General features: G+C 43.9%; 2 protein-coding genes across 9 annotated transcripts in view; one reads left to right on the forward strand and one right to left on the reverse strand.

The window, feature by feature from the left end:
- Tub (TUB bipartite transcription factor) overlaps positions 1-9,335 on the forward strand; it is an 84,903-nt gene extending 75,568 nt beyond the window's left edge. For all 6 annotated transcript variants that reach the window (XM_076940546.1, XM_076940542.1, XM_034514418.2 and 3 more), the window contains 7 exons: positions 525-643; positions 1,471-1,668; positions 1,880-1,992; positions 2,627-2,744; positions 4,128-4,226; positions 4,431-4,602; positions 4,993-9,335. In XM_076940546.1, the coding sequence (XP_076796661.1) occupies positions 525-643; positions 1,471-1,668; positions 1,880-1,992; positions 2,627-2,744; positions 4,128-4,226; positions 4,431-4,602; positions 4,993-5,126 (953 nt within the window). In that variant the 3' untranslated portion in view covers positions 5,127-9,335. The remainder of the gene's footprint in view (positions 1-524; positions 644-1,470; positions 1,669-1,879; positions 1,993-2,626; positions 2,745-4,127; positions 4,227-4,430; positions 4,603-4,992) is intronic.
- The window catches only part of Ric3 (RIC3 acetylcholine receptor chaperone), a 49,971-nt gene continuing 33,348 nt past the window's right edge, over positions 9,187-25,809 (reverse strand). For 2 of the 3 annotated variants that reach the window (XM_034514433.2, XM_076940566.1), the window contains 2 exons: positions 23,987-24,132; positions 9,187-13,719 (listed from right to left, as the gene is read on the reverse strand). In XM_034514433.2, the coding sequence (XP_034370324.1) occupies positions 13,280-13,719; positions 23,987-24,132 (586 nt within the window). In that variant the 3' untranslated portion in view covers positions 9,187-13,279. The remainder of the gene's footprint in view (positions 13,720-23,986; positions 24,133-25,809) is intronic. The other variant, XM_034514441.2, reaches the window with a different exon arrangement.

The following is a 25,809-nucleotide window of genomic DNA, read 5'->3' on the forward strand; positions in this document are numbered from 1 at the left end:
CTTCATGGGAAAAGAACTTTAAGGCCACTCAGAGTGGAATTCTAGGTCAGGCAGGACGGCTGAGACAGGCTCAGGGCAAGCCGGGGAAAGCAGAGTCGGTCCTACTTACAAACTGAGCGAGGGGAGGGGATCAGAGAACCGTGTCCTAGTCTGTGGCCTCTGCCGTCCGTGGCCTTCAGTCAGAAGTGGAGCTTTCCTGTGCAGCTCCAGCTTAGCTTAGGCTTTGATACACAGGAGATAGGGATGAAGTAACTGTGAGTGAAGAAGGGGTGTGAGGTAGGGGCTGAGCTGAAATTGGATGGTGGGGTGTATCCCTAGGAGAATCGTGACGAGCCCCAGTTCGTGTGTGCACCAAAGAGAACCCATGTCCTTGTATGTGTCTGGATGTGAGGGTGTGTGCAGATGGCTGTGTGTGTCTGCATGTAGGTGAGTCAGTGGCTGGATGTGAACCTACATGGGATCTCCTGTATTCTCACTGTAAACGTTCGCGTGCTCATCCCTGCCCTGTTCTCTGCTCACCATAGGCATCTCCAGCAGCATGAGCTTCGATGAGGAAGAGGATGAGGATGAAAACAGCTCTAGCTCCTCCCAGCTAAACAGCAACACCCGCCCTAGTTCTGCCACTAGCAGAAAGTCCATCAAGGTGAGTGAGGAGGAGCCTTCATCCCCTAGAGGTGTTGCCATCAGCGGTTAGCTCTGCCTATGGGCAGTGTGGTAGTTTGCTTTCTGTTGTGATAAACACTGACCAGAAGCATCTTGGAAAGGAAAGGGTTCCTTGGCTCGCCCTGTCACGTCACAGACCATCATCAAGGGAGCTCAAGCAGAACCTATGTAGGAACACTGCTTGCTGGCTCACTTCCAGGCCCATGCTCTGTTAGCCTTCTTAAACAGCTGGAGCCCGCCCACCTAAGGATGGTGCCACCCTCAGTGGGCTGTGCCCTCTCACATAAAGACCATCCATCATAAACATGGCCACAGGCCAATTTGATCTGGACATGCACTCCTTTCGCGCCCCCCCCCCCCCCCCGGCTCTGCTGTGTCAAGTCAATAAAGTAGGACATGAAGCAGTTCATGCATGTGACAACATCATGAGGTGCCGCTTTTCCTTGGGCTTGGTGTCTATGTGAAGCTTCTCTAGCTGGGCCCTTCTGCTTCTCTGCTGTACTTCCTGTCTCTTCAGCAAGGTCAAGGAGCTGGAGTGTGGGGAAGAGCTGGCCTTGGGCAGGATGGCTTCCTGAGAGAGAGCCTGCCCTTATCTCTGACTCCACCTCCAGGAACTGCTGAGGAAAGGGATAGTTAGAAGATAGATAGCTGTCAACCCTGGAGCAGGATGGCTGCATCCACATCCCAGGGATCCTGACCTGATCCTCTCTTTCCACTCACTGGATCAGGAGGCAGACTTTTGTCCTAGGCCACCAGTCTCAAGCGTAGAGTCCCTTTGATTTAGGTTTCGACTCCCCTTTTCCATAGGAGGCAGCCTCAGCCCCAAGCCCAGCAGCCCCAGAGCCAGCAGTGGACATTGAGGTCCAGGATCTAGAGGAGTTTGCGCTGAGGCCGGCCCCACAAGGGATCACCATCAAATGCCGCATCACTCGGGACAAGAAGGGCATGGACCGGGGCATGTACCCCACCTACTTTCTGCACCTGGATCGTGAGGATGGCAAGAAGGTGAGGTTCCTCTGGGCGTGTATTTTCAGTTTGAAGGCTTAAAGGCTGGAATATGAGGGAAGCTCAGCTCTGAGACTGACCTCTTGGTTCTCCAGGGAAGTAAGTGTTTTGTGTGGACTTAGGAACTTGCCAGTTCTTGTGTGTTCGCATGGGGGCAGGGCGCAGGGGACAGAGGCTGGATCTTTAATGTTATTTTGCTTTACTCTTTAAGGTGTTCCTCCTGGCAGGCAGAAAGAGAAAGAAGAGTAAAACTTCCAATTACCTCATCTCTGTGGACCCAACAGACTTGTCTCGGGGAGGCGATAGCTATATCGGGAAATTGCGGTACCAGTGTTCACCATGGGAGGCGAGGGAGGGAGGGGACTGGCAAGTCTTCTGATATCTCTGAAGGAGTCTGCCCAGCCTTGAGTCAGAGAGGACTAGGCTGCTCCAGGGTGTTGAGCCAGTGTGAGGTCAAACCAGGATGTTACTGATGATAGAGGACACAATGGAAGAGTTGCTTCGGGTCCCGTCCCTGGTCAGAGCCAAGGGAGAGGCCTGCAGAGAAAGAAGCCCTGAGGAGGTGAGGTGGGGAGGCCCTGAGTGAGATCTCATAGAGGAACAGTAAGTAAAGGCATGAGTAGCTTAAGCTGAACATACCCTGGGCAGGGCAGACACAGCTATTGTCTGTGAGGTGCAGGATGCTCTCAGGCCCCCTAGATACTACCCTGCTTACTTCCAGAGAACGTAGTGCCGTTGTCCCCTCCAAGAAACCTATGAACACTGACTCCCTGGTTTTCCTTCTGATATGAAAGTCAACCCTTTGAGTTGAGTTGACAGCTTGTGGAATACTTCCACTGTGTCCCCAGGTCTGCCCTGGCCCATCCCATGAATGCTCTGTAGGCTCCTTGTAAGAGGAGGGGCTATCCTGTGCCATAGGAAGAGGTATGTAAGCCTGTTGGGTGTGTCTTTCCTTCAGGTCCAACCTGATGGGCACCAAGTTCACTGTTTATGACAATGGCGTCAGTCCTCAGAAGGCATCATCTTCTACGCTGGAAAGCGGAACCTTGCGCCAGGAGCTGGCAGCAGTGTGCTATGTGAGTCCTCAGTTCCTAGACAGCCATGAGCCCAGACCAAACAAAGTGCCTGACTGGGGGCTGCCCATTTACCTTGATGAGTCATTAAGTCTGTGTCTAAAAGGGTTGTCCTCTGTAGAGTGACCCTGTGTGGGACAGTCTTGACCTTACCTGTCTTCAGGGTTCAGGCCACAGCAGGTTAACTGCCTAGGGAGCTCTGGAAACCATCCTTGTGGCCAACCCAGGAGACTCCTGGACGGGAGGAGGTCGAGGCCTGGGTTCCTTTCTGTACTTCACCCACATCTCGCTGCTGCTGCTGCTGCAGCTGCATTGCCAGGCACTGCATGGATCTGAGGCCTTTCAGAATTGTTTTAGAACAGAGATTCTGTTCCCTCTGGTCTGGAAACCGAAGCTTGGAGTCGGAGCACTTGCTAACACTATACCAACAAGAACAAGATTGAAGTAATGAGAGCATTCTCTGTTGCACAGCTAGTTTCTTCATTTTTAAAAGTAAAGGAAGGTGTCCCAGGAACAGTTCTTAGAGACAATTAGGACTCCTCACTTATTTTGAATGATCCCATAGTGCCACCTGCTGGTCAGATTTAGAGAAGCAGCCTGAGACCATCTAAATGCGTGGTACTGTTAGAGGGACTTAGGACATAGTAAATAGAAACAGTAAAACCCTATGGCATTTAAATCTTTAGTGAGGGACAAGCCGTAGAACAGATGTAAATGAAATAGGCATGCTCTTGATCAATGCTCAGAATTACAACTCAAGTAGAGGTACAGGTATATGTGAAGGTGTGTGTGATCCTGTAGGAGTGATGGCTGAGAGGGTCTTGCCCAGGTAACTCCTGAGAAACAATCAGAAGTGAAAATCACCTGTGTACTTGTCTGTGGAGGGCAGAGTGCTTGCAGAAGAGAGTTAAGATAGCAAGAAAACTGAGGAGTAGGGGCCAAATCACGCAAGGCCCTGACAGTAGAACACCAGGCCCAGTGGGGAAAGAACACATATCCTTTAACACAGCAAGGGTGCTGTGCTGAGAAGGGATGGTGGGGAGACCCCAGGGCAGAAACAAGGAGTTGCGTTAGCACTGTCTGGTGTAACATGACAGCTGACAGAAACTGTGGCTAGGTTAGGAATGAGGTGTGAGAGAGTGACGTTTGTGTGACTCTAGTGTACTTGAGGAAGGGCATTCTGTACTCACACTGACCTGCCACTGACTGGAGCAGGCTGGGCTGTACACGGGAGCGGTGTGGACTGTGCTAGGTTTACAGGTGACTGTCGGACCACCAAATGTAGATATTGCAGACATTTTCTTCTTCATCTTTATTTCCCTGGCTCACTCTCTCCATGGGTCAACACTTCTAGGTAGCCAGAGCTGAATTCTCTTGTTTTCCCAGGAGACAAATGTCCTAGGCTTCAAGGGACCTCGGAAGATGAGTGTGATCGTCCCAGGCATGAACATGGTTCATGAGAGAGTCTGTATCCGCCCCCGCAATGTGAGTCTCTATCTAATGCTTCCCCAGGCTCCAACCTCTGTATGAGCTTCTAAGAATTCCATCAAGGTGTATGCGTATGGGTTGAGAAACCCTGTAAGTCTGGGGAACCCTAAGAAGCCTCATTCCTAGGAAAGATCCCTTTTGGGGTGGTTATGATGCCAGGTCTTGGGTCTGACTCAAGTGAGGCTCCCCACACCCCTCTAGGAACACGAGACCCTGTTAGCACGCTGGCAGAACAAGAACACGGAGAGCATCATTGAGCTGCAGAACAAGACACCAGTCTGGAATGATGACACACAGTCCTATGTACTTAATTTCCACGGGCGCGTCACGCAGGCTTCTGTGAAGAACTTCCAGATCATCCATGGCAATGACCGTGAGTACTGCCGCTCGTTTTTGATGCTGTATGCATGGTTCCCAGCCCCCTCCCCCACCCTCAATCTGGTCCTACCAGCCAGTGAGGGGATGTGGGGACATGGCTTTTTTAGAACTTTCTAGCTATAGTGATTTAGAGCCCTGCCCCTAGATTCTTTGTGCCCAGCATGTCTGGGGCTTGGGGATACACTTTAAATGGATGTCTTTTCTTTTCTGTGCCCTGCTGTCTGTATGCATTTTCTCCCTTTACCCTCTTGCTCCTTATACTTCTCTTGAACCTTTGTTTTTCATCCTTTGGATGTCTTTGGCATTTCTGCTTTTTCCTTCCCTCCTTCGCCTGTGTCTTACCTGGTCTTCCTGTCTCCACCATTCTTGCTTGTGCATGCCACAGCGGACTACATCGTCATGCAGTTTGGCCGGGTAGCAGAAGATGTGTTCACCATGGATTACAACTACCCACTGTGTGCACTGCAGGCTTTTGCCATTGCTCTGTCCAGCTTTGACAGCAAGCTGGCCTGCGAGTAGAGGCCCCCACTGCCTTTAGGGTGGCCCAGTCTGGAGTGGAGCTTGCCTGCCTGCCAAGACAGCCCTGCCTACCCTCTGTTCATAGGCCCTCAGTGGGCTTTCTGGCCTTACCAACCAGAAACTGGCTGCTCTGTCTCTGCTGCTGAAGCAGAGAACAGCAGATGGGTATGACAGGAAGAGCATTTCTGTGCCCCAAGGTCAACACACATACCTAATCCTGGGTCAGTCCCCCGCGCAGTTGTGTTTACCACATTGGAAAGCCTCTTCAACTAGAGGTACAGAGGGAGAGGAAGCACAAACAGGGCTGCTGTGGTTCAGCCATCCACTCAGCCTACAAGTCAGAGGACAATGGGTGTCCCAGGAGGTAGGGGTACAGTGAGTATATGTGTATGTATAGGGCACTTGAGCTTTATGTAGCAAAGGCTCTGGTGGTCAGCAGAAAGCACTCCCACTTCAAAAGGGCCCATTAGGCCCAAAGGGGCTTAGGGTGGTAGGGATAAGTGCATGGCAGGACCCTGCTAGGGTTGCAGGGGCCTGGCTATGTGTATTAGCTGGTGGCTTAGAATGCTAGCTCATTTGTTGCTTCCGACTTGCCCAGTGCTTGCACAAGCAAGAACTCAGCTCTCAAGGCCAAATATCTGAGTGGATGGGGATTATAGGAATCATCCAGGAGACTCCCTACATCAGGGCTCTGAGCAGCCCCAGCACAACACCTATGACACACACATGGGATCTAGGTCACCATTCAAGTAATGGTATGCTTCAGGAGGAATGTTCTCTCTGGGAAGACTCAGCTCACGTTGTTGCCAGTATGCTACAATCAATGAGAGCTGTATGCCGTTCTTAGGGTGATGGAGCAGGGTGAGGGGAGCAAAGGATATTTTAGGGCCACAAAAGCTCAGAGGTGGTAGTACTCTGTATGGTTCACCAAAAGCAATGCCGAGCCCTGAGTAAAAGGCACTTGTCTCTTGGTTACCTAACTGGTTAAGGGCAGAGTTGAGAACCTCAGGTTCCTTTGTTTCTACTGTTGCCCAGAAACTAGACTCTCTGACCTTCTGGGGTCTATTCTGCATGCCCTTTCCCTTCCTAATTCCACAGATCAAGACCCTCAGAGTTAATGTCTAAGGCTGAAAACCTTTCAGTAGGGAATCAGGCAGTTCCCTGTTGAAAGTTGTCTGAGTTTTTGCACACCATTCTGATGTGATGTGGCCTGTCCCTGGCTCCTCTATGAGAACTTTGAGCTGTGCGCAGACCTCAGCAGGACCACTGCACACTTTGTGTATGTGTGACAGGAAGCCTGAGGGTTCTGGGGCTGGGCCTGGACATGATGGCACCACTCATCTGGTGGACGTGGGAACTCCAAGCTCTTGCCCATGTGCCATTTGTGAGAAGCTTCTTGCCTAGATGGAGATAAGAAACCAGTGGGAAGAAGCGAAGAGCATTTAGATATTGCTTTTTGCTTTGAAATAGATATGCTTGGAAAGGCTAAGTAGAAATTTAAAGAGTAGAGTCATGCTTTGAATATGAGGCTCTGCAGGTGAGGAGGCTGGATTGATGTAAATAGAAGTAGTATTTTAAAAGAATATCTAGATTTCCTAGGTTGGACACTCCAAGCAAGGCACACCTGCTGCAGCAGGGTCTGACACACCTGAGCCATACATCTCCATTAGAGAACCCTCAGTGAGGTAGCCTTTGTTTACAGTCTAGTTTCTGGAGGGCCGTAGGACTTCCATGCTGGGCCTGGCCTATCTCCTGATGAAAGATTACAGTGCCATCTCCTTCCCATAGTTCTGTGTCTGTCTGCCCGCCCTCCCTCCTTCCCTCCCTCCCTCCCTGACTTTATAAGGAGAAATCTCCTAACGTTAGAGGTGATAGAAACCAGGTCTTTAGTCTAGTCAAGGCTGTTTTTCTGGGTTGACAAGTTTAAGGTTGAACAGGCTGATTTCTGGACTCTCCAGTGAGTGGAGGGCTCACTGGAGGTAAGAGTGGAACTAGAAGCACAATGGGAAACTCTTGGCCTCTGCTCTTTGCTTTACCACACAATAAGGGGAGGGAGGGTCTTGGCTATTTGAATATAAATTTGGTAGCACCAGGAAATAGGCTGAACTTTGTAGCTCACTGTGGAGAGGAGCAGCCTCAGCACAAAACTGTCTGTTGGGCGCCGAGTGACAAGACCAGCCTTACAAGGTCAGATCTGAAGACTCACCTCCTGGTGACAATGCCTTTTCTTGACCACTGGCCCTATGAACACAGGCCCAAAGACTTCAGCTACCAGGGCCCCAGGGATGACCTGGATTCGGCCTTTCCCACAGTAAGATTTCTTATCCCTCACACCCTCTTCTTGTTGGTCCTTGGCTGGGTAGCAAACTGATGAGATGAGCAGTCTAGTCTGTAAGAGTGCGTGGCAGCTGGAACCTTAGGCAGCTCCTCTGTATGCTCCTGGCTCCACACCCTGAAACTCTTCACCCTCTGCTCCAACACAGTTCCTCTGCAGAGTGGTGATGTTAGCTCCCTCTTCTCCTCTCTAAGTCTAGCTTTCTGTCCTTCTGGCTCCAAGGTGCTCTGTGTCCACGTACATGTGTGTGTGTGTGTGTGTGTGTGTGTGTGTGTGTGTGTGTGTGCATGTGCAGAGGAAAGGGCAATCTGCAAACAATGAACAGAAGTTTAAGATCACATCAGAGTAGGAAAAGAATAAGGAGGCAGTGGTGACCACTGTGGATGGTGCCCCTTCATTCCATGCTTTCTCCCATGGTTCTGAGCAGGTGACTATCAAGGAAGTGTAGTGTCAGTTCACTGGAGGAGGAGCTGAGATGTGCATCCTTATAAATAAACATGGTGTAGTGATGGTGCCTTAACAATCTTGACACTAAGGTGAAGCAGGCAAGTAAGGTGCATGCCTATGGGAAGACAGGCGTTGGAGGCCGAGGTGTGTGGTAACAGACTGGAAGAGAACTTTTGGTCCTACCTTCTTCAGTGACAAGGCAACAATGCTGTAAAGTGGATTTGTTTGGATTTTGTTTTGTTTCTTTCTCCTTTCTGGAAATGGCAGGTCTATTTGCCTCAAAACGTTATGTAGAAGTAGTTCTAAGTTTAACATGCAATAGAGATGACTATTTAGATGGGGTCTGCGGAGCTCTGCTCTGCAAGCACAACATCCATCTCATAGATGGTCAGCCTGGCTTCCCTTATCAGTAGTCCTGGCCTCCCCTTCTCTGTATTCCTTGCCCCAGCTATGATATCCTCATGGGATTTCAGGATTTCAGGTGCCATCAAAGCATGCTTTCTTGTGGTGCCTAGCACTGTGACTGGGGCCGCACTGCCCTGCAGAGTTGGGACCTTATCCTGCCCTGGGCCCTGGCTTGTAGACCTGCTCGAATCTCCAGAACAGACTATGGGGTAGATTTTTATTTCAGTTTATGACCACCTGCCCTAATTCACTTCCAGCTTGCAATCTTCTGTCATTTTAAGATCTTAAGAAGTACTGGGATGGGTCTGAGTTTTCAGCACAGAGACAGGTAGATCTAGGAGCATACAACTGTACTGAGCAGCAAGAACATTTGAGCAATTACGTAATCTGTGTGTTTCCTTCCCTGCAAGATACAGGCCTGCCAGAACGTGCTGGAGGAGTTAGGTTAACTGAGTTAGTCCTGGCTCCTGTCACTACCTTTCCTAGCTCATCACTGTGCCTTCTTTCTTTCCTGAGAAAGACACTGCACCCCTCTCCTCTGTTTTCCTGCCCCTCCTCCCCCACTGAGGTCCAGGTAGTGTGGGAGATGAAATGTAGTGTTCTATAGAGCATCTCAGAGTAGCATCGAAGGAGAAGCCCAGCTCCAGCCTCCTGGACCCCATACTGGTGACCGGCTTGGTGAGGACAGGCAAAATTTCTTTAGCTGAGAGCACACTTAGCCAGTTTTCACGCCTAGAACATGTATGTCGATTTGCACATGATTGTCTTTTCCTATTTTGGAGTGGTCAGACATTTTATTTTTGTTCAAAATTATCTGGAGTTTTAGACAAACTTGCAAAACTGTGCTTTTATTAAGTGACTTTTTGAATAAACTTTTTGGTATTCTGAAGCAAATGTATTTATTTATTGGTATGTGCAATGACAAACTTGGTATTTTCCCATAATGACATTATGTATGTTGTAGAATTTAGTGTTTGTCTAAGTACAGACATGTATCAGCAAATTAAACTTGAACTGTTTGACTGCTGTGTCCTTGTTTTTCATAGAGAGAAGAAAACGTGTCTCTCCTAAAATGTTCTCCACTCTATTCCTTTCTAGGTGCTTCAAAGGTCAGGTGGGTAAGAGCAACAAAGAGGGCCCAGAGCATGTTTAGAACCAGTGATACAAAGATCAATACTGCCTTCTCCTGTGGCGCCACATCTATAGCATGGGAAAAAATGAGTTAGAAGATACTTCTAGGTCATCTGGGTCACTGAAAGAACTGGCTGACAGTTCTTAAGCATGCTTGGTGGGCGTGGCCCTTGTGGACAGAACTAGGCTGTAGTACTCAGGGGTGGGAAAGGCCCACTCACATGACTGCAGGTCCTTCTTGGAGCTGGGTCTATCTAAACAGGGTTTTTAAATGTGTGGGAACCTTTGTCAGCCTGTGGTAGATTTGGCACCAACATGATGAAAGCCTGTAGTTCTTAAAGGGAGTCATCACAAAGTCACACAAACCCCACAGAGTGACTCTGGACCATTCTTGGCATGCAGAGTGGCCACAGAGGGTATCAAGTTGGGTAGTCCAGCAGCATGAGATTCAAGAAAGTGATGGTGCCCAGTACCTACCATTGCACACTTCACTCTGGGACAGACACGCCATAAACAGTCCTGAAGGTGGACATGATTCCTGGACCATCCACAAGGAAAGTGGTGCCCTTTGAAGTGAAGGAATGGCCTGTTTTCTTGATATTAGAAAGTGTTTTAGACAGGCTAGTGGTTAAGGAGGCTACGGAATAGTTGGTTTGTATCCTTCTTCATCACTGCCCAAATAGGTGACACATGCAGTGTTCTTTGCAGATACAAATTGTCTAAATAAAAAGGGGAATTTAAGAGCAAATCTATAATTAGGGTTTATGTATTTACTCAGCTAAGTGTTTTATATGGATCAAAAAGATTCCCTACCCGAACATGGCCTGATTCCTGTAGTGAATTTGAGGAGACCACATACTGGGTATTCTACAAGGGAAAGAGGTTTTGTTTGTTTAGTCATCAGGTTGAAAAAAAAATCCTAAATTGTGTAGAACACATGTTGAGGAAAATCTTGTTTTACACCTATTACCTCTGGTGCTTACTCTTGATTGCCAATTTATGGGCCATGGAAACATACTTGTCTATGAAGGTGTTTGTAAGAAAATCTAGTTGAGGAGGAAGACCCAACTTACTATGGACAGCATCACCCCTTTGGCTGGAGTCCCAGACTGAATGAGAGGGGCAAAACAAGTCAAGTGCTATCATTCATCTCTCTCTGCTCCCTGTGGACCAGTCCTCTGGCTCCTGCTGCCCTGAAGGACTGCTCTCAACTGTATGCTCCTCCTGCATTGTTACCTTTGACATAGCAATGAGAAAATTTAATTATGCCATGAGTGTTAGTTAGGTTTCTTTTTTTCAGAGTGTCTGAGTGCAGACCATAAGTTATTTTATTATCTGAGTCTAAATTCAAAGATCATAGTTATCACAGGCCATTATTCCTAGAGGCCAACTCCATCTCTACTTCTCAGCATACCTCCCAGGCCCAGGCCCTGAGATAATGAGGTACAGTCTTGTGTTCCTATATAACCAAGTTAAGGAATCTTCTGGCTGGTTACCCACCTGACTTACCAAGCATGCTCCTAGACGATAGTCAGTGGCTTCTTAGGCCAGCTACTGCTGTGGTGCCCCAGAGGCCACTGCAGACATAATGGCAAGGCCTTGCTGAAGCCCTTAATACTGAGAAATGAAGACCACAACAATGAAACCAAGTCCCTTGATGTTGGTCATCCTGGATTGGATATACATGTAAAATCATCATATCCAAAAGACACAGTTCTAGAAAATAAACAAAAAAAGCCTATATTCCAAATTACTAATAGGTACTTCAAAGTTTCCAGCATATACAAATAAATATATTCCTGTATGCAAACTAACATCTAGAGTGGCAAGAACCATGAAGGATTGGTCCTTCTGGCAGGAACTGTTTCCATAGCTGATCCTCATTAACAGAGTTGGCTCTAAGCCCTTTTCACCTGATTATCCGTCTATGCACCCCACTGTTCTTGCTAACCTACTCTTTCTGCCCAAATGGCCTTTCCCTTCCTTGCCATGTTCTTAGCTTGCCACAAAGTGTCTTCTGAAACTTATTGGTACTTTGGCAAAAACATTGCTGTTCTTCTGTGCTCCTATAGTTTGGGGTCCACACTGTAATTAATAAAACAGCTACCACATGATATGTTGTTATGCATTAGCTAACAACATAAGCATGCCACCCTATGTGCACTAACTACCTCATTTACAGCTTACAGCCATGTAAGACCTGTGTTTTTACTACCCTAACTTTATAGATGCCCGAACCAGGCTCAGACTGCGTAAGGAGCCAATCAAAAATCCACAGCCTAGTTGCAAGGAAATCTGCCTGAAGAATTCACAATCTCAAGCTTTCCTACGGTCCACGGTGCATCTGTCAGATTCGCATATTAAACTGAAATTCTTCAAGGTACAAATTCAGTCTTCTTAGTACTCAGCACAGGGCAGTTGTCCAACAAATGAATGAGAAGGAAACAAGTTTTTATCTAGTAACAGAATTATGTCCTATGTTAGAACCAGTGTTCTAACCAGCTATCCTAAGTCAACTTCTCATGGTGGATACCAGAACCATCTAGAAAACAATCTGCCAAAACAAGAGTATCTACTGCTTTTTATGCTTAGTTATGTCAAGACTGCATTCTGCACAATTTCAATCAAACATTCTACACAGGGATTGATACAGTGTGTGTTTTTAGACTCACTCTTAAGGGTCTTCTCAAGTCCAGCTAACATATAAAGCTTTCTAGTAGCTGACAATATCTTAGTGTGGTCTCAGACTTTCTGATGACAGCCAGTACAGTATGCTCCCAAGTGGCCCAAACTATCTTCTGGCATCGTATTCATACCAGGTACAATAGAACTCTAAAGACTGTATCCAGCTTCACAAAATTCCTTAAATTTTGAGTCTCCCATTTCATGACTGGGAATGTTGTTGGAGATACATGGCCTTTCAGTTTCTAATCATGTAGCTGAACTGACTCACCCTCGTTAGAATTCTTAGGTTCCATCTTGTCTCACAAAGACACTGTTTCCTGAGCTCCTCAGGAAGGACCACCATACTTAAGCAGTCCTGTAGCTTCAACAGCCTCAAACTTCAGCTTGTGGGACACAAACTAATGCCTCAAATTCCCTCTAGCCACAGAAGACATTCAAAGGAGAAGATTTGGCAGTTCTGTTCAAGAGAATAAGGACAAAGGAAGCTAGGGATTGAGGGAATATACAAGAGAAATGGTCTCCAAATAGGCCTGTGAGTTCATGGCCTGCTGCTCTGGAGGAGTCAGGGTATCTTAGAAGGCTATGAGGAGAGATTGCAGCTCAATCAGCTATCTTGCTGTGCGCTGGGCCCCTAGCCTCAGAACCAAGCATGGTCTTCTTAGGGGACCACTAACCAGCTGAAGGCCCAAACAATAAGGCATTTGGGAATCTAACATCTTCATTCTTAAAACGGAAGTCCTCAATATTTGCCAACCCAGTTCTCACTCACAGCCATCCTATCCTAACATCCATTCAATAAATCACTCACAGGTAAATCATCTGCTGCTCCTGTGAGGAGGGGTCAGATGTTTGCCTAGGTGGTACCACCTGCAAAGCACAAGCAGTCAAACACAATTACTGGATGTGTTAGTGTCTCAGATAGGGAAAGGCAAGAGGAGAAAGGTGATTCTGTCCCGTGTTCACACTAATGGCTACTTTACAAAGTGACACATGTGCAAGCACCAGGAAGGATAGACTGTATCCATGGTAGTGGCCCAAGAACTATGATACTGAACACAGAGAAGGATGCAGAGAGCACAGGAGCATGGATGAAACTGAGGAAAGGTGCCATGGGAACAGAGTAATGGATACTTTTCCAAGCAGGCTGCTTTCACTCAAAACCCTGGGGATTGCGCTTCCTTAGCGTGCCACCCATGTGTGTATTATCAGTGCTGATCCCCAGCCCTTCATTCGTAAAGTCTTGGAGCAAGTTTTCCTTGGTGGCTTCCTCTTGCTCACTGTAGCCATCTGCACTGAAGCCAGCGTTCTCTGCCAAGACAGCAGGATCCTCTTCTTCATGAAAACAGCAGGAGCATGATTCTGGTTTAGGATCACACAGGGTAACAGAATTCTCCTTCTGGGCTCCAGGGTCAGTGGGCAAACGATCCCAGCTCAAATGCTCTGATCCTTCCTCTTCTAATTCTCCCATTTGTTCAGCTATTTCTTCAGCAGAGGGCTCTTTCGGATCAGGGTAATCCACCAGGATTGTTTCTTGCCTACGCTTGATACCATCCGAAAGGTCATACATTGGATATGTCTCTTCTGGGTAACCTAGAGAGGAAAGTAGCAAAGTCTTAAAAAGAACATCTTTGAAAATAAATAGTGTGAGGATCAGAGAGGATTCTCTGGCAACAGCCAGCCTATCCTAACAAATCCATTCAATACATCTCTAAGATGGTCCTAATAGTCCTCAAGTTTCACTTGAACAAACTCTGAGCAGTCTGGCTGACTGTCTCAGTGCTCTGTGAAATACAAACCAAGGCAGAGGAAAATCCTTTGTAAGTAAGGTGCTTGGGGTAGAGGTAAGTCTCGCCCCTCATGTTTCTGCAGCATTGATGAAGATTATGCAAACAGCATGAGCCTTCAGCATTACCAGATGGAGAGGGCTTAGCTTAAGGCTACAATTTCTATTTGGAACCGGTTCCAAATCTTCTGGTGGGGGTGGGGCTGGGAAAAGGAATGCTAAGCTCTTTGAAAAATAAACCATAGTGCTTTCTACTTATCAGAACGACCAAAGCAGTCTGTAACTGCCAGAAGCAGGGGCAAGTTAGCTGGACATGACCAAGACCCCACAGGGCAAGAACTGCATTTTCAGAGACAGAACTCCTATTGTTGGCATCTTCATTTTGACAAAATGGAACAAAAGGAAAAAACAACAAACAGGTAAGCAAAATGAGTAACATTGCACCAAACCTCGGCTATGATAATGAGAAAGAGGCTGTGCTGCCAAGTAAGGGATGAAATGAAATAAGTCTGTGTGAGCCAGGCCAAGCAGGAGCAGCAGATGGGCCGTGTGCGAGCTCGTATGGCAGTGCTGGCAACCGTGGTGCTCACTACACAGTGGAAACTGAAGAATGCGAAATCCACTTGCACACTGATGATGACTGCACATTCATCTCCAATAGACACCACATTTTGCCCATCAATTGTGAAAAACAGCTATCTTTTGGCACATGTGAGGAATCTAGAGACATTTTTACAACATTATAAAAGTATTCAAACTTATAAAAGTATTACAACATTTATAAAAGTATTCAAACTTTGCAGATTTTTTAGGAGGCTCGCATAGCCTTTATTTTTTTTTTTTTAATATTTTTCCTACTAGTTTTAACTAGTAGGAAACAAGTTTTAGAAAAAAACACAATTCACCCAGAATCCTACCACTGGTAATTTGTTTACTTCTGGCTTTTAGAATCATATATACATAGTATTTTCCTGCTTTTTTAATAAAGAAGGAATATGTACTATTGTCCTGTACGTTTTCCTTTAGTATGTATCATTGGTATTTCTCTGTGTCATGGAACACATGTGATTTACCATTCTTACATAAGGCATTTGAGCAGCTTTCTTCCAGCTTGTCTCCATTGTAAGCTATGTGGTGGTGAGGAACTCTGTATAAACCCAGATCATCTACCCCAGTTCCTCAAGATGGCCTTCTAGAAATATGGAGAGTAGGCCAAAGAGAACAGTCATTTTTAAAGACTTCGTATCCTTACCAAATTACTCTGCAGAAGAGTCAAAAATATTTCAGTTCTCCCAGTGATGTAAAAACTCCCTCTTACCAAACCCTTACCAGCACTGACAGGAGTATCAGAATTTTGGCTGTCCAGCCTTCACTCCCAGGATAACTGTGGGCAGAGTGCTAGGTAAAACAAGAGTGCAGCTACCACTATGGTTTGAGTGTCCCTTTCCAAAACCCTTGTTGAAGCTCAATTCTCAAAGTTATATGTTAATGGCATTTTGAGGGCAGGTCTTTAGGAAGGGATTGAATCAGAGGTAGGATTAAATCTCAAAGTAGGTTTCACATGATGGCATTCATGTTCTTGTAAGAAGAAAAACTGAAGACATCAAGCTTGCTCTGTCTGGCCATGTGACCTCTGCCATACAATGACCAAGCAAAAGAAGTCTCTGACCAGATGCCAAGTGGATGCTGACACTGTATTCTTAGATTCCCAGACCATCAATTAAATAAACCTCCATCCTTTATGAGTGACCTCATCTGGTATTCAGTTATAGCAACAGAAAATGGACAGTGATAGTCACCCAAAGCCTTTACAACCTCATGGCAGGGGCTTGCTACTTAGATCTCAACCACTGACTTCTCAAGAGAAGTCCATTTGCTTGCCATCACTCTATATAAAGAGTAAAGCTTACCTTTGCATTTTGATGATTACCTGCTTTGGTGCTGGAGGGAAAGCAATTAGACTCAAGCTCTAGACCCGGTCTAGCTGCCCCAGGATTCAGTCATCCTGGCCTCCATGGCCCTAGGCATCAGGCCAAGCTAGCACAAAGTCCCAGGGCAGCCCCATGACCCTACTTATGCCTATATCTAGCAGTCTCTATACCAATCCCCACAGAAATAGGATCCAGGCCTACCCAGCAACAAGTGAGCTTTAGATTCCAGACCAACCCTGAAATAGGAAACCCAGCCACATCATCTATGTCTGTCCAGAATCAATATACATCTATAATCAGAAACCAAGTTGTTAAATGTAGACATAGGAATCCAGACTTCTCTACTGATGGTACAGACCTAGAGCTAATTTCCACAGTCTGGTGGATTCAGGACCCATGCTCATTTCAGTAGATGTGAGTACTAGACAATACATAGCACCAAGCTTCTAGAACACCTCTGGATCTTACAGTCCCAGGACCTAAAGGAACATCCTCAAGACTTTCTAATGCAGTATAGGCCTTCAGACTGCCCCAGCACCAGGCCAGACCTTTTAGACTTATGTTTCCAGACCCACTTCAACACTTAGCCTCGCAGATTCAGTTTTATAGCTCATTCCAACTCTAGGTCATCTCCTGGGGGATCCAAGCTTTAAACAAGCCACCTAAAGATACAAACAAAACAACAACAAAATTTAACCATAAAGAAAGACTGAAGGGAGGAAAAGAACAAAGAATCTACAAAAGAACCAGATAAAAAACTACCAAAACAACAGCCAGAGGCTAGTGAGATGGCTCCATTGGGTAAAAATACTTACCTTACCACCAAGCCTAAAAACCTGGGGTTCCATCCCCAGGACCAACAGTGGAAGGACAGAACCAAGTTTGGTAGGGTGTCTGACCTCCATGTGCACACTATGGTGCACACCCACATGCATATGAACACACATATAAACACAAACATAAATAAATGTAATAAAAATCTTAAATGACACTAGTAAGTCCTTACCTATCAATTGTTACATTGAATATAAATGGGTTAAATTCTCTAATCAACATAATGGTGAAAATATTTAAAAAATAAAAAGGCCCAACCCTATGCTAGCTATGAGACATTCATTTCAGCTCTAAGGGCATACATAGAGTGAAGGAGAAAGGACAGAAAGAAGATATCCCATATAAACTGAAAAACTAAAAAACATTATCTATATGTAAGTAAAACTAATGCTAAATCCAAAACTATTACTAATGACCCACCTGAATGCTGAAGTAGCTCATGTCAGATGACTTAATACTTTAAAACATCTTTAAGAAATATAAGCAAACAACAAAGATTCAATGCTTCTATGAAAACTCAGCAATTCAAAACATGAGAACCAAACTAAGCAAATTATACAGCAGCCACTAATAAAACAGTCAACACAGGAAATAGGATTTAACATGTCAACTTATCCTTAGTGACATTCAAGAGGTTACAGAATAAACAAAAAACAGAACTACTGTAAACAGAAAGGCATGATCACAAGCTAAAAAAATTATACCCACGAATAAAGGTCACAAGATCAAGATAAATATGTCTGAAAATCAAATCCATATATTAGAAGTTCACATTAAAGGATTCTGCAACAAGATATAAATGACAAAGAAATGAAAATTCTGAGAAATTGTGGAGGTTGATAAGGGTACCTGATTTTTAATTACTAGACTGTGAAATCAAAGAAAAATACATAAAAGCATTAATAAAAGTATGAAAGAAAACATCTATTCACTGAGGGAAGGCTCACAAAGGGCTCAGCAAAAGTAGTATAAAAACACATTCATGTTTACACAGACAGAATCAATGGCTGGGACTGAATTCAGATTTTAAATATAAGATGAAAATAAATTCCAGATAGAAAACACATAGATAAACTAAAACCAGGCTACCTACTGAGAAAAGCGATCAGATCAAAACAATATTTCTTGTTTTCAATCAAATGAAAAGTACAGAGTGAAGAAGAATTTTCAGACTTTTTTTTAAATGCATGAGTGTTCTTCCTTCACAAGTGTCATGCGCATGCCTGGTGTCAAGGAGGCTAGAAGGACCCCTTGAAACTGGAGTTACAGATGGTTTTAAGTAACCACATGGGTTCCGGAGATTGAACCCAGGTACTCTGGAAGAGCAATCAATGCTCTTACTCACTGAGTTGGGTCTCCAGCCCTGGATTTTCAGATTTTAAAGGAAAGGCATGGTTGTGAATATTCTAGCAAGATGAAAACTCCATATACATATCCAAGTATTCTGAATTTATGGTATTTTACATACAGTAAAAATGCTTTAAGTGAATATGTCATTGCTACGTCACTGTAATGAAATGCCTAAGATAATTAGCTTGTAAGAGAAAGGTTTGTTGTGGCTGAAGGGCCTGGAGATTCTAGCCCAAGATTGGGTAGCCCATTGCTTTAGGCCTCTGGCAAGAGCAGCACCTTACAACAGAAGCAAGTGGCAGAGTCAAATTGCTTACAAAGGCCAGAAAGTAAAGGGGAACTGATTGGGGTGCCACACAAAGTCACCTCTGAGGGCACCCACAAAAAGAGCTAAGAACCTTCCCTGACACCCCACTTCCTAAGGGTCCACATCCCAGTAGTGGCAGTTTAGGGACTAATCCTTTAACATGTAAACATCAAAATATAGCAGGACCTTGTCTTAACAAATATAAAAATTTACCAAAAGTTAAATTCAGCAACTGTGAAGCTGGATATAAGAAAGTGGTGGTAGGCTTGGTGCTCAAGCCTGTGATCCTAGCTACCTATGATGCAAGGTATAAGGCCAGATTTCAAGGCTACATAGTGAGACCCTGTCACAAAACAAACCTTTTAAATGGTCTGCAGATAGAGGTCAGTGGTGAAGCACGTCCCTAATATGCAAGTTATGTTCAAAGACCATAAGTTCAATTCCTAGTGGGTCAGGGGAGGGCGGAAATAAGTCATATACAGCTGTCTATGCTAAAAATCCCAGCACTCAGGAGGCACTGGCAAGGGAACAAAGAGTTCGAGGCCAGCCTGGGCTATATGGTAAGAGTTTGCCTCTGAAAAAGAAAGGGGGGAGAGGTTTAAGGGAGGAAAAAAAAGGGAAAGGGTTGACTTATTAATGTAAAACAATCAATCATTGGTAATATGCAAGAAATGTAATACCACGGTTAAATAATACTTAAAGCAGAAAAAGCACGTGTCTTTACAAGTTACTACCACAGCTAAAATTCCATGTGATCTCAACACAACCTGCATGGCAGGTAGAAAATGATGGGGAAAGGAGTAATATTGGGAATAAGGTTGTACAATACAGATTTACAAGCTGGAAGAAAAAAGAAATTTCACTGATGATTAGCGAGACTGAAATACTTTTCCACAGGTTTTATAGCTGTTGGCATTTTTTCTTTTGTGAGCTATTCAAGTGTGAACATTTTAGTAACTCCTGCATTAGTTGTAGGACTTTTTCTATATTAAACCTATCAACTTGTTTTCATCCATATTTGCTATAGACATTTTCCAGTTCAGTGTTGTCTTAGTTAGGGTTTTACTGCTGTGAACAGACACCATGGCCAAGGCAACTCTTATAAGGACAATATTTAATTGGGTCTGGCTTATAAGTTCAGAGGTTCAGTCCATTATCATCAAGACAGGAACATGGTAGCATCCAGACAGGCAGGGTGCAGGAAGAACTGAGAGTTCTACATCTTCATCTGAAGGATTCTGGCAGAATACTGGCTTCCAGGCAGCTAGGATGAAGGTCTTAAGGCCCACACCCACAATGACACACCTACTCCAACAAGGCCACACCTCCTAATAGTGCCACTCCCTGGCCCAAGCATATACAAACCATCACAAGTGTTATCTTTTAAACTCTTATACTATCTTAACTACAAAAGGTAAATGGTTTATTTATTGGAAAGCTATCCTATTAATATGTCTGTTATAATTTCTTGTGTTACTTTCAATAAATTAACCTTTTTATCTTGAGATAAGTATAGGTTGACATGTAGTTATAAGAAGCACAGAAATCTCAGGTTATTCCAGTTTCTTCCAACAGTGGCATGAAGAAAACTATAACTTAATATCATAACCAAGATACCTGCATTAGCAGAACAGGTGCTGGGAGGTGATTCAATGGAAAGGCCTGGAATTAACCCCCTAGCACCCACATATATAATAGTTGGGCATGAAAGACCTGCCTGTTTCTGCTTGGGAAGCAGAGACAGGATCCTCAAGACAAGATGGCTAGCTAGACTAGTGAAATTGGCAAGCTCAAAGTTTAAACAAGAGTTCCTGCCTTAATATATAAAGTACTTGCCAATTAAAAACACCTGACCTCAATCTGTTACCTGCATATACATGTGAATGTGCATACATACACAGATATCCCATACACATCATGTATACATTAAACATACATAAAAAGAAAATACAGCAAAGAATGCATCCATCCACAAAGCTGCCTCATGATGTTGCCCTTCATGACCACACCCATCCCTTCCTACTGGCAGTTACCTCTTAACCCCTAGCAACTTCTAGTCTGTTATCTATCCCCACAACTTTGCCATTTAAAGATAATACATATAGAATCTTAACTTTTTAAATAATCTTCTACCTTTCACTTAGCAAAATTCTCTGAATGTACCAAAAATCCATTCCTTCTTATTGCTTTATGGTATACTATGGAATACATGCACCACCATTTAGCCCATTCACCTGCTAAAGGACAGAGTCTGGATAGATAAGGCTGCTATGATTATTCATGTACAAGTTCTACATGTCCTTGTCTTAATTTCTTGGGGATAAATATCAAGGCTACAACTGCTATAATGCACAGAATTGGCATGCTTAAGTTTTTAAACAAATTAGTACATCGTTTTCCAAAACATCCTATTGTGAATTGAATACAAAATGCCCCTTACATACTATATTTTGAATGCTTGGTTCCCAGCTGGCAGTTCTATTCTGGGAGGCTGTGGAGGAGGTGAAACCTAGCTGGAGGAGCATAGATTACTGGGAATGGATGCTTGGGTGTAGAGTATCCCTGGCCACTTCCCTGTTTCTGCCCCTTCCTTGTTATAAAATGGGATGTTCCACTAAGTCTTCCCCACCATCAGCAAAGCAAATAATTTGGTCACAGAGACAGAAAAGTAACTAACACAAATGCATTCTATTTATGTCACTAGCAAGGTATGCATGATAGTTTCTTTACGTTTCAATCTGGTGCTGTTTTTTCTTATTTCAGTCATTCTAAAAGGTATGGAGAAGCATCTTCTTCTAAATTTTTTTTTCTTTTGAGACAGTGTCTGACTATTCCTCTTGCCTGAAATTTGCTGAAATATAGACCAGGCTGGCCCTGAACTCACAGAGATCCATCCACCTGCCTCTGCCTCTGTTCAGGTTAAAGGTGTTGCTACTACACCCAGCTATCTTGCTCTAATTTTAATTTGTATTTTCTTAGAGAAAAATTATATTGAATATGCTTTAATGTGCATATTTGCAATCTGTATATCCTCTTTGCTAAAATGTCTGTCTATATCTTTTGCAAATCTTCATGACCTACAAAACAAGTGGTATAAGGCTCTTTTTCTTTAATTGTTATATGTGTATGTGTTGGGACCTAGGTAAAATGTTAAGGCCTAAGTAACAGTTACCTGGATAGCCTACTCTTAAAAGAAAACTTTCTCCTATGTTTCTGCTGTTACTAGGAAACTTTCTAACGCCAAGATTGATTACATATTCTGTTATATTCTGTGTCCTTTGGAACCAATCATGATAGAAGTCAGTAAAACTGCTTTGTATAGTTACCCACAATAAGCTGAGACCTGAATCAACTACCTAATAGCACTTCCTCCACCTCTGTATAAGCTTTTATGGTATTTGTCTTTTTAAGCTGCCCCTGGGATGAGAGAGACACCCGCACCAATATAAGAAACTATTTGAAATTAGACCTCCATTTTGAGTAGTGGTCCAATAAAATTTAAGTTCCCAAGCCCTCTCTGGAAACTGACATTGTGTTTGACAGAAAGAGACATGTATGTGGGTAACTGACATACTGGTTGGCAAGTTAAGACATGAATGTTAGACAAGTCCCATCCCGGTGGACAAATTAAGACATGAATATTAGACAAGGCAAGTCCCCTGCCACAGTTGAATACCCCAACTAATGGGAACAGGAAAAATGCACAACAAAGACATGTTCCTGAGGAAATACTCTATTCCTAAATCCTGATTGGTGCAATAACTTGGCACAGATGTTTGCGGATTTGGGCTCTAAAACCCTATAGGATCTTAACTCTGGGTCATGGTTCAGTTCCTGAATCCACACCATGGCCCTGGTCAACCAGTCTTGGGACATATGCTCAATAAATTGTACCTGTCTGACTGAGATTGGTGTTCATGTGGTTTGTGAAGCAATTCCTAGACCCCAACATGTGTATTCCTAAATATATAAATACAACTTGTTCCATCTGCATGATATACATATATATATGGTGTGTGTGTGTGTGTGTATTTTGGGGGCTGGCCATTTACCATTTGTTATTGAACTTAGAATGGAGCTCAGTGTTAGAGCATGCACCCACCATGTGCAAAATCTAGGTTTCACACCCAAGAACATACACACACACACACACACACACACACACACGATCAACTGATTTTCAACCAGTGTGCTAAAGTTATTAATTAAATCAAATTAATGGAGAGTGACAGAGTACTGAGATATGCAAAAGCAAATTTAAGTCCTGATGCCATACCGTCTATAAAGATTAACTCAAGGAAGGAGTTAGGAGGAGGAAAGGGAGGGGAGAAAATGATGCGATTATATTTTAATTTCAATTTTTAAAAAAATTCTCAAAATAAACCTAAATGTAAGCACTAAAGCCATATAACTTCTAGATGAAAACATCTGGATTAGGCAAAGATATCTTAAAGAGAACACACAAAAATGTGATTCAAAAGAAAAATGATAAGTATGACTTCATAAAAATTTAACACTCTCTTATAAAGATGCCATTAAGCAAATAAACAGGCAAGTTGCAAGTTATAAGAAATTACATGTAAAATACCTAAGTGGTTAAGTACTTGTATCCAAGATGCATGAAAACTCTTGCCGCTGGGCACAGGTGAGGCACACATACATTGCCAGTCCCAGGGAGGCCGAGCCACAGAATGATGAGTCAAGACTAGCTTGGGTACTACATACTGAGTATCAAGCCAGCCAGGGGTACTATTTCACAAAACCTCCCTCTCTCTCTCAAAAAAAAAAAAAATCCCACCAGCAAATAAATAAATATGTTAACACATTCAACCCAATATTAAAAAATGATAATTTGAACAGACTCTTCAACAAAGATACACAGTTTGCAAATATTGCATGAAAAAAAAGTTCAGCATCATAGTCACTGGGGAAATGCAAATTTGAGTGATGATTGCGATGTCACTGTAAACTCATTAGAATGACTAACATTTACAAAGATAGTACATTAGCAAGGATATGGGAAAACTGACTCTCACAAGCTGCTGGTGGAAATGTACAGCCACTTTAAAGTGTCTAATAAATTTAAACATGCACCTACTATAAAACCTGAAATCCCACTCTTAAACATATTCTGAAAGAGAAGCACAGTATGTCCAAAACAGCCTTTCATGCAAATTTCACAATAGCTTGGATCCTACAGTTCAAAGCTAGAAAGAGCCTAATGTTAATCAACCAGCAAGTGGATTAACAAATTGTGGTATATTTATATAATCCTACCCAGCAGTTTCAGAAAGAACTTGTGCTACACTCTCAACACCACACATGAATCTCAAAAGCATTCCTCTAAACAGAAGACAGCCATCACAGCACATCTGCAATACAGTCCATTTATACACAAAAAGCCAAATTAAGGGGTAGAAAGCAGCTCAGCTGCTGCCAGAGGCAGGAAGGTGGGTCTTCCTAAGGTGATGAAATTGTCCTATTCTGACACTATAGTGTGATTAACACTGCACATTCGCCAAACTTTCCCGACTGTACATTTAAATTAGGTAAACATATAGATGTCATGTCTATACAAAATTGATTTTCAAGAAAACTGGCAAGATCTCCTTTCTGGGTGACAGCTAATAAGGAAGCAATGGGGCATTTTACCTTCCCAGTCCTCCATGTATGGGGCTTCCTCAGCTTCCTTCTCTGGAGATGTGTCAATGAACTTGCCTTCTTTCATGACCCTGGTGATTTCTCGGAGCTGATGCAGTAATCGTTTCTCTTGGTCAGAAGTCACAGTCTGTGCTCTGCTGGGAAACAGACAGTCCAGTCATTAGCGGTCAGCACTCCTAGGTAACAGGGAGAAACTTCACCATGCTCTGTTTGGATCCCCAAAGAGTAGGTCTAACGGCAGGTGATTTCAGGGACGTCATGGCTGCAACCAGAGATGCTAGTTCAATGTTGTGATTTTGTAAATGGAGAATCTAATCTTCAGAATATTTCATTCAAGTAGCTGCTTGAGGTCCAAGATGAATTGACATGGAAACAAGATCTGGGTGCTTTCACCCTCACACCTCAGCAGCCTGATTCCCCAGTCTCCTGCAATTTCTCTCCAACTCTTACATTTATTCCCTTCACTATAAGATACTTTCTCTGAAGCAAGTTGTCAAAGAAAAATATTCTAGGCCATTAGACTCAACCACAGAAAAATACTAGACTGGAACCACAGGGCTTTTCCCATTTGTACAAGAGTAAGGATACAGTCTGAAATTTCAGAGGTAGATAATTCACAACACTCAATCATGTAAATCAGAGAAACTGGAGAAGTGAGATCCACAAACTGAAATTCACACACGGTGTTGCTGCCTTTTCTTTTTCCTCTTCTCCTTTCTTTTCGAATTCCTACTAAGCAAGTACTACCAATGAGCTCGTAGCCCACCACAGTACTCAATTTTTACAGTTTAGAAACCTCATCAGACTACCAAAGGGGCTGTGGTTCTGGGCAAATACCTACAAGCGCAGTGTGAGACTGGAGGATAACCACACGGCTGAGAGGAACACAGAAAGGCAGTATCCTGGACAGAAAACAGAAACCATCTAGCAGAGGATTTAAGAGAACTACCCTTTATTTCCTTATAGCCCAAAGCATCCATCAGCAGGCCTCATGCACCAGTAATGGAGGCACCCTCCACTCTACTCAGTGTAGGTATTCACTGTGTCCCTCTCTGTGTTCAGACTAACAAAGTTCACCTAACAGGAAAAACAGGTTTCTCCTTCAAACATTAAGATTGTAACTGGGGAAAAGGAGAGTGTGCCATTTCTACCATCCTCACTGGGAAGAAAAACAAAACTTGCCCCGTTATCCAACTTCCTCTAATAAAAATGACCCATCTGTGGGAGAATTCAGGGCAGAATAGGACAACCTGCCTGCTTCCATAAAGCTCTGGCCAGCAGTGTTTACAAACTATTTCTGTAACTACATAGAGTGTTCTTATACTAAATGAAACAAAATTGAGCCTCTGCTTCCTAACTCAGAGAAAAATGGACACCCTTAACTACAATAGCCAGACTTGGAGAAGCACCAACAGACAAAATTTCAAACTAAAATATCCTTTTAACTTGAAAAAAGTGTGTCTGTGCTGCCATTAAACACAGAGGGCAGGATCCACATTAGCACATCTTCCGAGTTTACTACAATGAATGTTTCTATGGAATTCTCACTGTCAGGACGGTTAAGTACACACATGCACAGCAGCATGGCCACAGCCTCGACATCTGTAATGCCTGTGTCTGTCTGCCTGGTCCTCATTTCCTCACTGCCTGCTTTCATCTACCTCTCTGAAATGTGACCTCCATTGGGTCATTTACCAAAACTTACAAACATCAGGACTGTTCTACTCCTGAGTATCTTCCAGTTTGTTCCTTTTGATTTCTCATACTGTAGAGCATCCTTCTGGAACTTCCTGTATTAACCACAGACATAGCTG

The sequence above is a fragment of the Arvicanthis niloticus genome, chromosome 1 (genome assembly GCF_011762505.2).
Source record: "Arvicanthis niloticus isolate mArvNil1 chromosome 1, mArvNil1.pat.X, whole genome shotgun sequence".
NCBI classification, from domain to species: Eukaryota; Metazoa; Chordata; class Mammalia; order Rodentia; family Muridae; genus Arvicanthis; species Arvicanthis niloticus.